The sequence below is a fragment of the Phoca vitulina genome, unplaced genomic scaffold (assembly GCF_004348235.1).
Source record: "Phoca vitulina isolate PV1807 unplaced genomic scaffold, GSC_HSeal_1.0 scaffold15, whole genome shotgun sequence".
NCBI classification, from domain to species: domain Eukaryota; kingdom Metazoa; phylum Chordata; class Mammalia; order Carnivora; family Phocidae; genus Phoca; species Phoca vitulina.
The window spans coordinates 20,686,050-20,702,241 of NW_022589718.1; the positions used below are offsets into that span (position 1 = coordinate 20,686,050).

General features: G+C 37.3%; 2 protein-coding genes across 32 annotated transcripts in view; one reads left to right on the top strand and one right to left on the bottom strand.

Annotated features, from left to right (window-relative positions):
- The window catches only part of PCM1 (pericentriolar material 1), an 80,476-nt gene extending 73,651 nt beyond the window's left edge, over positions 1 to 6,825 (top strand). For 23 of the 31 annotated variants that reach the window (XM_032413544.1, XM_032413553.1, XM_032413561.1 and 20 more), the window contains 5 exons: positions 660 to 735; positions 1,277 to 1,533; positions 3,165 to 3,257; positions 3,347 to 3,464; positions 6,333 to 6,825. In XM_032413544.1, the coding sequence (XP_032269435.1) occupies positions 660 to 735; positions 1,277 to 1,533; positions 3,165 to 3,257; positions 3,347 to 3,464; positions 6,333 to 6,493 (705 nt within the window). In that variant the 3' untranslated portion in view covers positions 6,494 to 6,825. Of the gene's footprint in view, positions 1 to 659; positions 736 to 1,276; positions 1,534 to 3,164; positions 3,258 to 3,346; positions 3,465 to 4,863 lie in introns of all 31 variants that reach the window. The other 8 variants (XM_032413558.1, XM_032413571.1, XM_032413568.1 and 5 more) reach the window with 1 other exon arrangement.
- Positions 6,826 to 11,265: 4,440 nt separating this feature from the next.
- The window catches only part of ASAH1 (N-acylsphingosine amidohydrolase 1), a 48,579-nt gene continuing 43,652 nt past the window's right edge, over positions 11,266 to 16,192 (bottom strand). The window contains exons 11-14 of the mRNA XM_032413575.1: positions 13,907 to 14,038; positions 13,677 to 13,800; positions 13,188 to 13,244; positions 11,266 to 12,354 (exon numbers count right to left, since the gene is read on the bottom strand). Of these exons, the coding sequence (XP_032269466.1) occupies positions 12,265 to 12,354; positions 13,188 to 13,244; positions 13,677 to 13,800; positions 13,907 to 14,038 (403 nt within the window). The 3' untranslated portion in view covers positions 11,266 to 12,264. The remainder of the gene's footprint in view (positions 12,355 to 13,187; positions 13,245 to 13,676; positions 13,801 to 13,906; positions 14,039 to 16,192) is intronic.

Sequence of the window (16,192 nt, forward strand, 5' to 3'; positions counted from 1 at the left end):
TACAGACTTGGGCTGAATCCTTCTGTTTTCAGCATGACATTTTATCCTGTCCTCATCTGTGCTTTCTGCACCCCACCCTTACCCGTGGCAACCCCTGGGTCTGAGGCTCACTAGTTCAGTTTTACCAAAATCTCCCATTTTCTGTTAAAGTTGGGGGAGGGAACCTCGATGTTTGCATTTTCTTTTAACAGCTTCAGAGAACCACCAGCACCACCCTCTTTTCATCCACCACTGTATTCCTCTTCCAAGCATGAGGTGAATCTGATTTTGTTTTCTCCTGCTGCTGAAGGCACTTGGCTTTATCTTTCTCCCCTCCTGGTCAGTTCTTCTTCCATTCACTTAACATCTACATATAAATGGGTATCTTTTAGTTTCTTTCAAGATAGAGTCTGATTTGAAAAAAAGAAAATTTAAAAAAATAGTGGAATCCATAATACTCTAGTTCTCTATTATTTTGAGGTTAAGAAGAAAATGAAACATTTTACTTAGCCATCTTAAAGTTTCAACTACAGCCTCCTTGAAACACTTTCAGAAGATATTTTTAAATTCCCTTGTATGAAGGTCTCAGGTTGGACAGACACTATACACTCCTAACCATCTCCTATATAATGGCCATATATTTTAGGCCCTGCTATTAAGACATCACTTTTTCCTTCTAGGTACTACAACATGGCTTTGAAAAATCAGGAGAAAGCAAAAATGTCTCATCAGAACAAGAACCCACTACTAGTAAAGGCAAGAAATCTAAATCTAAAGAAATCAATTTTAAGATTATTTAAAGTGCCCTTTATGTGCTTAAAAGCTAAAGAAAAAAAAATCTAAATTCTTAGCTAATGTAAGTTTGAAGGTATTTTGGACCTGAGGTATGTCTTTTCTTCTTCCCCTAAATCCTTTATAGAAAACACGAGGGCTTTGTTTCTGCAAACAGCTGCTCAAGAAAAGTTGACAAATAATAAAACACACAGAAAAAATCTTCAAAGAAAACCTCTTTAGATACAAACATGGGGGATTTTTTTCGAATACCCGTTCCTGGGTATTACTCATGAATATCATACTTCATTAGAAATTGGGTGGATTTCAGGAATTTGATTTTTAAAACATCCCCAGATGAATCTGATCAACTAGTTTTAGGAATCATTGATAAGGAAAATTTGTAGTTGTCTTTTGAGTCTTAAAGGTCTTGATTACTCATTCATACATACTGTCTATTTGGTATAATAGTGAAATTTAACAACTGTTGCATTACACTAAAGTTAAGACTTTCTTTTGATGACAGATGACCAAGATAGCACTCCTGTGAAACCCTGTTACCTCAATATCTTGGAAAACGAGCAACCTTTAAATAGCGCTGTCCAGAAGGACTCTCTCACTACCATTGATTCATCTAAACAGCCTAACCCTTTGCCTTTACCTTTAACTGAAATTGAAACCTTGGTGCCTACAGTCAAAGAAGTTAAATCTGCTCAGGAAACTCCTGAGAGCTCTCTGGCTGGAAGTCCTGATACTGAATCTCCGGTGTTAGTGAATGACTATGTATGTATCATCTACATTTCATTTCTATGCGGATTTCTTCCTTTTCAGGTTAACATTTTCAGTCTGTAAACCACAGACTGTGTTTAGGTTTGTTTGTGTTTGTGTTTAGAAACTGCCAAAAAAAATTTCTTACTTAAACTTAGTTTACACTTGAACAGAAGGGTGATAGTGAATTAAGATGATCATGTATCAAAACCTAAAAGCTGTTCTACTTTTTATAAGTTTATGACCCAGATTTTGAGTTTTAGGTGGCAACCTTGAGAGAGTTCAAGTTCAGACCCGAACAGATGATGTGTGAATCATCATTAATCTCTTACAGTGCCCAGGCTTGACATCTCAACAATTTTAGAACATTTCATAAATCTTTGATAAACCTAAAAGTTTACGGTGTGACAGCAGTAGACTCCTTACCGTAAATGACGGAAATATATGGTAGCAAATCTGTACCTTAGGATGTAGGTAGGTAAGCTGAGTTTTACTCTGGATGTTTTTGTTTCACTTTAATTTTATAGCATGTAGGTTATATTTTGGATCTTGGATTGTTTTATATACTTTCTCTTGTTGGCAAAAATTGAATTTATAACAATGTACTTTTAGATCTAAATAGAGTGTTTCATTTTTTTTTTAATTAACATTAGTTTTCTTCCTAAAGATAGAGTTACAATTATGATTTCCTAATTTCTCAGAAAGGAAGCCTATAATATTTCAAAACCATTACTAGAAAGAGTAATTTAACCATTTTGATGGCTGCACCAACAGTGAAATTAGCATTTACAACTCTGAAAGTTACCTGTTAGACTTATTCTTACTGTAATTTAATGAGTGCATAGAGTTGCTCTAGGAGGCAGTCAAGTGAAATTAACTTAAAGTTTGATTATAGAGGGACTTGAATTTGAAATTTAGGCAGGGGACACTACTGAAGGTCTTTGCGCAAGAAAGTCAAATGGCCAAAGTCATGGTTTTTGAAGATGAATCTGATGACTGATGGCTGTTGTCAAGGATGCTGCATTAGGAGGCTCCCTTACCACAGGAACCAAGTACAAGCTTAATGAGAGAGCTGGGTGAGAAATGTTGACAGAAGAGGAAAAATCTAAGGTTTCTACTTGGGTAATTGGTAAAATGATACTATTAAAAATCAGAAAGGAGAACTAGGAGAATAAAAGAATTCAAGTTTCAGACACTGAAGTGATCACAAAAGTGAGTTATTAGATTCATACCTCATCTTTCTCAGCTTCCACGGAGTTGATACTGAAAGCCTGTATGTAAATTCCGCTGGATACACTCTGATGCGTTCCGTAAACATTATCAGGAAACCAGAGTTGTTCTTCTGAATGTTTTAGCCCTCAGCGTAACTACTGTTTCTTCCTTTAACCTGTATAAGCTGGCTCTTTTTTCAAATGGGGACAGAAACGCTCAACAGTATGCCCCACAGCTGCAAGTACATGGCCCTTCCTGTGCACTCCAGCTTTGCTTTATTCATAGAGCTGAACACAGAAAAAAACCAAATAGGACAGAATTACTGATGTATACTTGTATATACGAATCCATTTTATCCTTGGCATGGATGACTTTAAAGACTTAGATCCAGAGATAGAGTGGATTGCCTTCATTAAATATAATTTACCTTACAGGAAGCAGAATCTGGTAACATAAGTCAAAAATCTGATGAAGAAGACTTTGTGAAAGTTGAAGATTTACCACTTAAACTGACAATATATTCAGAGGTATTTTGCTCTCTTTAATTAAACTTGTCTTTATATGACAAATACTACTGGAATGAAAACTGATTTTCAGTTTTTTCTTCATTCCAAAGGCAGATCTAAGAAAGAAAATGGTAGAAGAACAACAGAAAAACCATTTATCTGGTGAAATACTATGTGAAATGCAGGTTGAAGAATTAGCTGGGAATTCTCAGACACTAAAGGAACCTGGTAAGAGTTACACCATATCATATTGAAAAATTAATGAACCTTGATACCATCAGTTTGTTTTTTAAATCCACTACTAGTACTTGGAAGATTTAATCCAAATATTGGAAGGGAAGCATAATTCTGTAAAAAGTCTAGATCTGTTGCCTAATTTATAAAGTGATACTATCAGGTAATTTTTTTATGTTTTTAAAATCTTGAGTTTTAGCAAGGTAACAGAAGCACAATTTTAAGAAGGAAAGGTACAAAAGAATTCATGATAAACTGGCGGGAGCCCATTTCTTTTAACTATTGGTTTTTAGTTCCTTTGGATGAGACCCTCTGTATCTCTAAATGATATTCTTATTTTTCTTAATTTAAAAAATTCAGAAATCTCTTGTCTTCCCTATGAAAAGTGAGCATTTGGACCTATCCTTTCACTATTACTTTTGGTTTTTCTCTGTGCTACCTTTGTTATTTTAAATATATGTTTTATAGTTCCATCAACATCAACTTTGGTCATTACTCAGCTGCCACTCCCTTTTTCTTCTGCTTTCTCTATTCAGTTTTACTCATCTTCTTTTTTTTTTTTTTTTTTAAAGATTTTATCCATTTATTTGACAGAGACGCAATGAGAGAGGGAACACAAGCAGGGGGAGTGGGAGAGGGAGAAGCAGGCCTCCCGCCGAGCAGGAAGCCCGACGCGGGACTCGATCCCAGGACCCTGGGATCAGGACCTGAGCCGAAGGCAGATGCTCAACAACTGAGCCACCCAGGCGCCCCAGTTTTACTCATCTTCTTACATTAAAGTTATAAAACCAAACACACATATTTGTAACTGTAATAGTTAAAACTTCTTTACTTTTTCTGAAGACCATTCTGTGTAAACATGACTCACTGCAGAGTCAAGTGATAATCCCAGATTTCCTTCTTTATGGATCTAATAGCACAACCCCTGGGCCACTCAGAGGAGAATGTGTCTTGCATCAAAATCAAAGATTTTCTTTTTGTTATTCTTTATCAATTCATCAATTTTTGTTTTTCCTAGAAATGGGTGAAGGGCAGACTAAATATCAAACCTTCAACTAACCTCACCTGCGCCCCTCCTAGTGGGTCCAGGCTGAGCCCCGCCCCCCTTCCTTGCACCTCCATCTGCTTTGAGCATTCCAGGGATTTGCTGTCTCCGGGCCTGCTCTCCCTCATAGCCACTCTTCTTGGTCAGCATTTAGTCAGTTTCATAGTTTTTTTTTTCTGGTGGAGTTTTAAGAGACAGGAAGTATCTGTTCAGTCTGCCATCTTCAAACAGAAACCCTCACTTTATAACTTTATGCTAAAAGTTTTAATGTATGAGAACAATAATAAATTCTAGTAAGTAATGTCTTAATTCAGTAATTTATAGTGCATTAATTATTCTGTTTTTCAGAAACAGTGGGAGCCCAAAGCGTATGAGATGTCTTCAGAGGCTCATCTAACTCGCTTTACATAGTCAATGCATATATGAACATGGCACTAAATAAACATCTGTTTTGATCTGTATAAAAATGTAAATTAGTTTGACACTGCATTCTTGATAGGTGTGCTAATTTCTGCCCCTGGCAGTTTAAAACATCAGAAACTGAATTCTGGACAGATTGAAGCCTTGATACACTGTGGGGTTGTTTGTTTTTCTTCTTTCTTTTTTTTTTTTCTTTTTCTTTTTCTTTTGTCTTCATTTTTTTTTTTTCTCCCCTTGTTTTGTTTGGTATCGTTAAATTTAAGATGTAGTTTTAAATAAAGTTTGGACTTACCTGTAAAGTACCTTTTTTGGAAATTATGTTGAATGCTATGCAATAAGTCACTGTTCAATGTGGTTAGGAGATTTAGAGAAGAGCAAGAGTTAGAGAAATACAGAATTTAATATAAAGACCGGCCATCAGGCCAGGCTTCCAAATAATATCAGTGTTACTGCTGTTGGGTCTAGATACCTGCATGTCTTACTCCTGTGCAAGAATAGGGCAAGTTATAAAGGTGTCCTGGATGTTGGTGAAGTTATTATAGAATATAAATATTCTCTTCAAATTGGGTAAATTTAGAACACTTAGAACTTACATAATTATCAGATAAATATTTTCCAGAATTCAGTTGCTATCTATGTTGCCATGTTCTTTAAAAAAAAAAAAAAAAAAGGTGTTATATAATTAGGGAGTATTCCTGCACAAACAAGTAACACTGTGATTAATTTTACATGAAAAACCAAACTGTTCCAAGTAGGGATTATAGAACTAAATTTTATGTACCAGAATATTAAGGCTCTGCATACCTTCAGACAAACTTGCGTTTTGAGATAGCAGTTGATTCTGTGTATGGTAACAGAGAAGCAGATTTGCAGATGAAGTATTAAGTAGTAAACATCTATGGGATATCTTTATCACCAAGTAAATCAGTTTTTCAAAAGGTGAATTACCTTTAGATCGCAAACTTGCCATATACCCAAGTAAGGCTTCACAGAGCCAGTTAACAGTTAAGTCAGTCTTACAGGTTTTTTGTTAAATAAAATACATAGAATTAGTTTCAATTAGTAGTATTTGAAATTTATTAACAATTTACTGAAATACCGCATAAGAAAAGAAGTTGGTTGGTATTCCTTGAAAATTCTTAGTTGCATTATACTTCAGTGTAAAATTATAACACCTAATCAGGGAGTGTTAAATGAGGAATTTCCCTATGAGGACATTCACTGTATTGCTAATTAATTTAAATTATGTGAGGTATCGATCTCCAACATTAATAAAAGAAAACCTATTCAGAGAACTATCATTCAGAATCAGGAATTCTTACCCAGTTGGCCTGGGAAACTGAAACAATAAATTAGATTATATGTATACTCAAGTTCTATACTTGTATGTTTTCTAGACTCTGAACAGACAGGGGAGAATTTCATGTTGGCACTCAAGCCGAGCCTTACACATATTACGGCCGTGTCTCTCTACATGCAGATTAAAGTTCGGTCCAGTGGAAGACCTGTACTTCTGAGTTCTTTTCCCAGCACCTACGAACCTTATCTCACTGACTGACTTAAGTTATAGCTGCTGTCATGTACTGTTGTTTTCTATTTTAGAAGATAATTCCGCTTTAAAATACCTGGGGCTGAAGATCAGATAACTTGTTTTACCCTTAGTAACTACTGCTCAAAGGTTAAGCATTAATATTTGTTAATTTTTAAGGTGAAACTTGGGTAATAGATAAAAAAGGGAGAAAAGGTGAAAATGAGTGAGAGAGAACCTGTGCAGGTTGACAGAATGCTTAACAATAGTGAGCTCACCAGACTGGGCAGTACTCTTTGTATTTTGTGACATTCACTCTGGGTACGTGCGTTTTCACTGTGAATAAATGTCTATCCTCCATACAACCATGAACTGCATTTTCATTTAAACTGACAATCATTTATGCCTTAGAAATTATTCCAGAATTATGGCTTATTTAACAATTTTAAATGTAAAAAAACAGAACAAAAAACCAACCAAACAAAAAAAATAAAAGACATAAAAAATAGTGACATAACAACTAGCCAGGGAGGAGACTTCTCAAACTCAAGCCCATTTTTCTTCCATTGTAGCTGTAGTCTATTATTTCTTAATTGTATCTACTTCATATACTATGTAGAGAATACGCTCATATTTACCCAAAGTTAGCCTGGCATGTTTCTTGTTTATTGTCCCATTTTACTTAATATGGTTTGTTCGTGACCCGTGAGGAGTAATTGGCTCTGGATATCACATAGCTCACTGTGCACACATGGCTGCCCAGTTGCCTTGTCCAGGGGGCCGTCATTTCTTGTTCTCGCCAGAGAGCTCTAGTCACTGCGTTAATGTTGGCCGTCTTTATACATCTGGTTGCTTCCTCAGCATCACTGGTGTCTCTGCTTGGCTCATTTCCCATTAAGGAACAGAGGGGAATCCTATGTCTTTAAATACTTTGATTCATACAAAGTTTTAAGTTCATCTGCCCAGACTCAGAACAACCCCAAGGCCAGCAATTTACAGAAAGTTATGATTTGGATATTTTGGAAATGAATTGCATTATAAAGCTTGAGTTCGAGTTCTCTCCTATATACCTAATTAATGTACAGACAGTCCCCAACCTAATGATGGTTGGAATTACGATTTTTCAACTCGATGGTGTGAAAGTAGTACAGGCATACGTCGGAGATCCTACAGGTTTGGTTCCAGACCACTGCAATACAGTGAGTTGAGTAAATTTTTGTGGTTTCCCAGGGCATTTTTATATAAAAGTTTCTGTTTACACTATACTGTAGTCTGGTGACTACAGGGTCCTGGGATCGAGCCCCACATCAGGCTCCCTGCTCAGCGGGGAGCCTGCTTTTCCCTCTCCTGCTCCCCCTGCTTGTGCTCTGTGTCAAATAGATAAAATCTTTAAAAACGAAACCAGTGCTAACCATCATCTGAGCTTTCAGCAAGTTATGATCATTTTGCTGGTGGAGGGTCTTGCCTGGATGTTGGTGGCTGCTGACTGATCACGTGTGGTGGCTGCTGAAGGCTGGGCTGGCCATGGCAATTTCTTAAAATAAGGCATCAATGAAGTTTGCCCACATCGGTGGACTTCCTTTCTCTCTAGCATACTCTGCTGTTTGATAGCATTTTACCCACAGAACTTCTTCCAAAACTGGAGTCAATCCTCTCAAGCCCTGCTGTTGCTTTACCAACTAAGTTGTTGATGTAATTTTCTCAATCTTTTGTCATTTCGACCGTCTTCACAGCATCTGCCCCAGGAGTAGATTCCATCTAAAGAAACCCACTTTCTCTGCTCACCCATAAGAAGCAGCTCCTCATCCGTTCAAGTTTGATGAGGTGGCAGCGGTTTAGTCCAGTCAGTCACACAGCTCCACTTTTTTTAAGATTTTATTTTTAAGTAATCTCTATACTCAACATGAGGCTTGAACTTACAACCCCAAGATCAAGAACTGCATGCTCTACTAAGTCAGCCAGGCACCCCCTCGGGCTCCACTTCTAGTTCTCTTATTCCTACCACATCCGTAGTTACTTCTTCCACTGAAGTCTTGAACCCCTCAAAGTCCTCCTTGAAAGTTGGAATCAACGTCTTTCAAACTTGTGTTAACACTGATATTTTGACCTCTTCCCATGAATCACGAATGTTGTTCATGGCATCTAGAATGGCGAATCCTTTCCCGAAGGTTTAATTTACATTGCCCAGATCCGTCTCAGGAATCACTGTCTAGGACAGCTCTGGCCTTACAAATACATTTCATAAACAGTAAGACAAAGTAAAAACACTCCTGGTTCCTGTGCGGCAGAGTGGGTGTTCACAGGCTTGAGAACAGCACCAGTCATGTTGTCCATCCCCATCAGAGCTCTTCGGTAGCCAGGTACGTTCTGAATGAGCAGTCCTATTTTGAAAGAAGTGCTTTTTTTCTGAGCTGTAGGTCTCAACCATGGGCTTAAACTATTCAGTAAACCGTGTTGTAAACTGATGTCTTTGTGTACAGAATGGTCATTGAGCACTGGCTTCAACTTAAAGTCACCAGCTGCATTAGCTCCTAACAGAGACAGCCTGACCTTTGAAGCTCTGAAGCCAGGCGTGACTTCTCTCTAGCTATGGAAGTCCTAAATGGCATCTTCCAAAAGAAAGCTGTTTCATCTGCACTGAAAACCTATTGTGTAGTGTAGCTGCCTGCACTGATGATCGGAGCCAGATCTTCTGGGTAACTAGCTGCAGCTTCTCCACCAGCAGTTGCTGCTTCACCTTGCACTCCGATGTTACGGAGACGGCTGCTCTCCTCAGACCTCAGGAGCCAACCTCTGCTAACTCCAGCTTTGCTTCTGCAGCTTCCCCACCTCTCTCAGCCTTCACAGGATTAAAGCTCTGGATTAGGCTTTGACTTAAGGAAACGTGGCTGGCTTGGTCTTCTATCCAGACCACCTAAATTCTCTCCATACTGGCAGTGAGGCTGTTTTGCTTTCTCACCATTCGTGTGTTCACTAGGATGGCACTTTCAGTGTCCTTCAAGAACTTTTTCTTTGCATTCACAACTTGGCCCGTTTGGCACAAGTGCCCTAGTTGTCAGCCTTTCTTGGCTTTCTATGTGCCTTCCTCACTAAGCTTAGTCATTTTTAGCTTTTGATTTAAAATGAGACATGGCAACCTACTGAATGGGAGAAGATATCTGCCAATGACATATCCAATAAAGAGTTAGTTAATATCCAAAATATATAAAGAACTCAGTAACACAATAGAAAAAAAAAAATCTGTTAAAAATGGGTGGAAGATCCGAATAGAGTTTTCCAATGAAGACCTACAGATGGCCACCAGACACATGAAAAGATGCTCAACATCACTCATCAGGAAAATGCAAATCAACACCACAATGAGGTATCACCTCACACCTGTCAGAAGGGCTAGTATCAAAAAGATAACACATACGTTTAGGCAAGGACGTGGAGAACTGCTGGGAACGCAAACTGGTGCAGCCACTGTGGGCAACAGCATGGAGGTTCCTTAAAAAATTAAAAACAAATCCTACACACACGATCCAGTAATTCCACTACTGGCTATCTACCCAAAGAAAATGAAAACACTAATTCAAAAAGGTAACATGCACCCTGACGTTTCTATCAGTATTATTTACAATAGCCAACACATGGAAGCAAGAGTTTCCATCAATAGATACATGGACATTTAAACACTTAGAAGCCACTGTATGGTTATTAATTGGCCTGATTTTAATATTGTGTCTCAGGGAATAGGGAGGCCCAAGGAGAGGGAGAGAGATGGGGAAATGGGTGGTAGGTAGATCACCATATTAAATACAAGAACAATGAAAAAGTCTAAAATTTTGTGAGAATTACTAAAATATGACACAGGCACAAAGTGAGCAAATGTTGTTGGAAAACAGTGCTTGAAGCAATGTTGCCACAAACCTATTTGTAAAAAACACAGTATCTGTGAAGCACAATAAAGCAAAGTGCCGTAAAACTAGGTACACTGCAATCACATTAATGTCCTCTCCAAATTAAAACAGCAATTAATACCACTCTCCAGTGGGAAGCACTGTCAACATTTTGGTGAACACCCTCCCCATCATCTTTCTATATTCTAGATGCGTATCTGAATACGCTTAAGTACATCTATAAATAGGCTTATACTCTATCCTATTTTATAACTGCTTTTTTACCGCTAAGCAATACTACCTAAAATCTTAATGCCAGTTGTTATTTCCTCCCTATTCTCTGATGTAGTCCTGAGAAACTGGTCTAAAACAATTAGCATCTCACCTATTATGAATATCAAAGACTACAACTTTAGAAAAAATACAAGTTTACCTCACTTCATTTTTATAAGGGGAACAAAATCTGAAGTTGTGGGTTTTTTTTTAAGATTTTATTTATATTCTTAAGTAATCACACCCCACACTGGGTCTAACTCATGACTCCGAGATCAAGAGTTGCAGCTCCTCGGACTGAGCTGGCCCCGTGCACCCCGAGGGTTGTTTTTTTTAAAAAGTCAAATCCTATTTTAACACAAATCCTCTTGTAATTCGTCTTGCTTCACTAAGATGCTATTAGCATCACTACAGTTTTGTGGAAGCATCTCCTCCCAGGGGAAAAACAGCCTTTGGATACCTGCACACTGCTGTGGAAGGACTAGTCATGTAAGATAGTGACCATTCAGTTCTAAGCTGAAGAACCCACCTACACAACCCTTGGAATTTACTTCAGACGCTGTGTTCAGCTTCGATTTCTCCCCCATGAGCCCCGCCCTCAAACCAGCACGTGGGTGCACACGGAATCAGCACACGAGACCGCTCGCACTACTTCCAGTGACTGTTTATTGAGCGTCATGAATATGAGTAACATACAAAATAAAGTGGATACAGTCTCGGCCAGCTGGTGCATTTCACAGTTAAAGTCTGAAAGGTTAACAAGTTCTCTTAGCACTTTCCATAAATAGACTGATTTCTGAAAAACATTTTTAGTAACTATGTTTTTTAAAAATACATAGTGATCATAAAGATAAACTAAACATTATTAAGTGAATGATACTTATGTGAGTTTATGGGTTCACCTCTCACTTTCCACAAGGCTTTGGCCTATTTACTGTTAATTCACAGAACCTGGGATTCCATGTCTGAAGTTAACAACTGCCTGGAGTTAACTGGGAGGTAGAGTAATCATGAAAACGGGAACGTGTCAATTCTGTGTATGAAAGGCGCCTTGCACACGGATTAATTACTTCATGAACCCAAAAAAGGACTCCTACTCAGGGTCAAAGGCTCAAGTATTATTGCCTCTTAAGAGAACTACACAGCTGAATGTCTGTCTCATCCCCCTCCAATCAAAATTAGTGAAATTACATTGCTGTCACAGACAGCAAAGACCATGGTGTGCTAATTTTAACAGTTTGAACCAGAAGGAAAAGAAAATCATACAAATATGTGCATTAAAGTGAAAAAGTGCATGATGTACAGATGCGCTGGATTCAACACCCACCAAGAATCTTGCTTTATTCTATGGAGGCAGGTCCCATAATAGATTCATTGCCCATCCCTATCCCCAAAAGTCAAAGTGAAGTGAAACTGCAAATTCTAGATGATTGATTTTTGTACATAAAGAAGTTACCTGTAAATAGAACAATCAACTGTTATGGCAGAAACAGTCTGAACTGTAAACATAAGAAAGACAAGCTCATGCCTCAACGAGAAACTGCCCTGAGTCTTGGTCTTTGGAAGATCAGATGGCTGCACCAGTTGGATGCATGTGAGTTCCCATCTTCATGCCACACAGAGAGCATTCTAGGGGCAGGTGTGTGCTCACCAACCTATGCAAGGGTCTGGGCAATCCCGCAGGTAAGTTTCATATTGACCTTTGGTAACATCCATCAAGGCTGTGAATACAGTCAGCTGAAAGAAAAGTTACTTTTATTTTAAGGATGTTTCCAATTCTAAGAAGTCCTGACTTGTATTAATTTCGATACATGTCAAATTGCTTTATGAGGTTACTTAATATATAAAATAATATATAAATTATATATAAACGGCATTAAATATACAAAGTTGCAAACAGTACTAAGTTAATAACAATAATTATAGTTCACCATTTAGGAATATAAGTAAAAAAATGATAATTAAAACAACTAACTTCAATAGAACCATTATTCCAGGTCATGAATATAAATAGGCTCAGGAGAGAATCCCCTCAGCTCCTTACAATATCTCATTCCTGAGTAGTACACTGCTTCACCGCAATGCTTTAACACTCAGCTCTTCTCAACAGTATAAACAGTAGTCATGCAAAGCCTAATAGCATAGACTGCGGACTATAACCAGCTCAGCTGTGGTGTCCTTACCCTTCCCGCATTTCTGACACAATGCGGGGAACTATGCAGGCACAAAGCGTCTATAAACAGACTTCAGACTTTTTGAGTTTTAGGTGTTAGTTGTAGTGTACAGCATGAAATTTGACAGGGGAGATCAAAAGTAAAAAGCTACATTTAATTCAAATGTCATGGAAGTAAAATTGGAAACAGTACTTTGACCAATTTGGACATCAAACCACACTAACTGGTTTGTCTTTTCCCAGGAGTTACTGTTTTAGTCACATAAAAACATTTTTAAAAGTCAACCTTAAGTGGGACATGACTTGGGGTCCTAGCTCTGACTGATCCAAGATAACAGGGAAAGATAAAAACAGGACCAAATTACTTCCCTAAAAGTATATATATTTAAAAAAATACCTTGTTGAGGACAGGTTTTGTTGACAGGACATCATATATGGTCGCAAATGAGATATTCTAAAACATAAAAATAATTTAGTTCATTAAGTTAAATGCAGATGTCAGCAGCCTTATCCATACAAATGGGTCACTAGAAACAAAGACATTCTTAGTCAACCTCCCTCAATCCCCCTAAAAGAATTTCCTTTGCAGTCACTGTCAGAGAGTTAATGGTATTAATATATCACTTTTTCTCTCTCTTTTTGCCCTCTTAATTCTTGCATGTTTGTCATTCAGCTTCACAGAATGGTATCCAGCATTAGAGTCAAAAAGGCAAGTACAATACAATTTTGATCTTTCAATTCAAAACAAAACAAAAACTCAGTACAGATTGTCCAGAGATACTCACCAGGAAGTTTATAAATTCTTCAAAGGCCAAAGAAAAATGCCACAACTAAGATACTCTTTAAAGGTCACCATTTCTTTCTACATATGACATTGTGAATGTACCTTTTGGGTTGTCTGGTTTAGACACATCTTTGCAGGTGTTCTGCGATCATCAAGAAAGAAAGGGCTTTTCCAACGGTCATAATTTGTTTGTACCACATACCATCTGTCCTGCTTGGGGTTGAGTCTAGATACAAAAGGAGAAATTCTGCTTAGGCTTCCTGCCTTAAACCTGTAAATATGTCAGTCTAGGCTTTAGTTTCTACTTATTTTGTGTGAACAAGTGTACTTACTCATATACATCCAAAGACTGTTTTCTATCTCGTGTGATCACACAACCCTCCCCGGTCTTGTTGCCTCCCAGGATAAAGTATGCTGGGGCCAATATCTTGGTTTTGGTCAGTATATTCTTGGCTTCTTCATAACTACATAGAAACATTAAAAAAAAAGTAAACATTTTTAGGTGACTTGGAATGAAAAATTTTTAGTTGTGGAAACCAAGGGAACACAAGTATCTGAGAAACATGTTCTTTTAAAAAAGGATGGTGAGCAATGGCTCAGGGAGGAACAATCCCCAACACCATGTGGTGAAACACTGAGATCTGAAATAGTCCCTCTAATCTAAAGGACAAACCAAAGGGCCTCAAGACATCATCTTCCACCCTAGTTGTCTAAGCCTTTTACTGAACAATTGATCAAGAAGAAATAATATTAATTACTGTTTCTAGGACTTAGGGAATAGAAAGTAACCTTGAAAATTAGGGCTATTAGAAATTGAAGTGGATTTTCAGAAAGGCCACTAAATCTTACTCTCGTGAACTCATTAAAAACAGGAATGATACCTATTTATTCTAGGTCACTTGGACGTAGTGCTATTACAAGATTCTGCACCAGCAGAGAATATAACTTCTAGGTTAACAGGTATTAACAGTTTAAATGATTTTGTACAAATTTTCTTCTGTGTATGGGTAGGATTTTTGTACATCAAGAAAAACTAATAGGTACCCTTCATACTGGCACTATCCCTAGCACTTTTTAAATAAATCAGTTTATTTCTTTGATTTAAACAGACACACGCACACACACACAACATGAATTCCATATGAATGTCAAAGGTTAACCTAAGAAACTCTGAAATAATTCTTCAATGGAAGATTAGCTAGGAAATATTTTTCTATTTTAGTATGAGTAATTTAAAATAGACCACAATACACTAAAAGGATCGTACACCATAATCAAATGGTATTTATTCCAGGGGTACAAGAATGGATCAACATCCACAAATCAATGTAATATACCACATTAACAAAATGAAGAATAAAAAGCATATGATCATCTCAATAGATTCAGAAAAAGCGTTTGATAGAATTCAACATCCTTTCATGATAAAATCTCTCAACAAAGTGGGTATAGAGGGAACATGTCTTAACATAATAAAGGCCACATCTGAGAAGCCCACAACTAACATCACAGTCAATGAATGGTACAAAGCTGGTGATAAAATCTCTCAAAAAAGTGGGTATAGAGGGAACATGTCTTAACATAATAAAGGCCACATCTGAGAAGCCCACGACTAACATCATAGTCAATGAATGGTAAAAAGCTGAAAGCTTTTCCTCTAGTATTAGGAACAAAACAAAGATGTCTACTCTCACCATTTTTATTCAATATAAGTACTGGCAGCCCTAGCCAGAGCAATTAGGCAAGAAAAAGAAATAGAAGGCATCAAAATCAGAAAGGAAGAAGTAAAACTGTCACTATTAGCACGATATGATACTCTATATAGAAAACCCTAAAGACTCTACTAAAAAACTGTGAGAATAAATGAATGCAGTAAAGTTTCAGGATACAAAATCAATATACAAAATTCAGTTGTATTTCTACACACTAATAGTGAAATACCAGAAAGAGAAATTAAGGACACAGTCCCATTTACAACTGCTTCAGAAAGAATAAAATACCTAGGAATAAATTTAACCAAGGAGGTGAAAGACTTATACACTGAAAACTATAAGACATTGGTAAGAGAAATGGAAGAAGACACAAATAAATGTGTTCATGGATTGGAAGAATTAATATTGTTAAAATGTCCATATGACCCAAAGCAATCTACAGATTCAATGCAAATTCCAACAGCATTTTTCACAGAAATAGAACAAACAATCCTAAAATGTGAATGGAACCACAAAAGATCCCAAATTAGCCGAAGCAATCTTGAGAAAGAAGAACAAAGCTGGAGGCATTACACTTCCCAATTTCAAACGATATTACAAAATGATAGTAGTCAAGACAGTATGATATTGACATAAAAACAGACACACAGATCAGACAGCCCAGAAACAAACCCATTTATATATGGTTAACCAATTTACAACAACAGAGCCAAGAAGATAGAATTGGGAAAGGGCAGTAACATGCAAAAGAATGAAACTAACCCACTATCTTACACCATACACAAAACTCAACTCAAAATGAATTAAAGATTTGAACATAAGACCTGAAGCCATAAAACTCCTACAAGAAAATATAAGGTATAAAGTCCTTGACATTAGTCTTGGTGATGAGTTTTTGGATTTGAC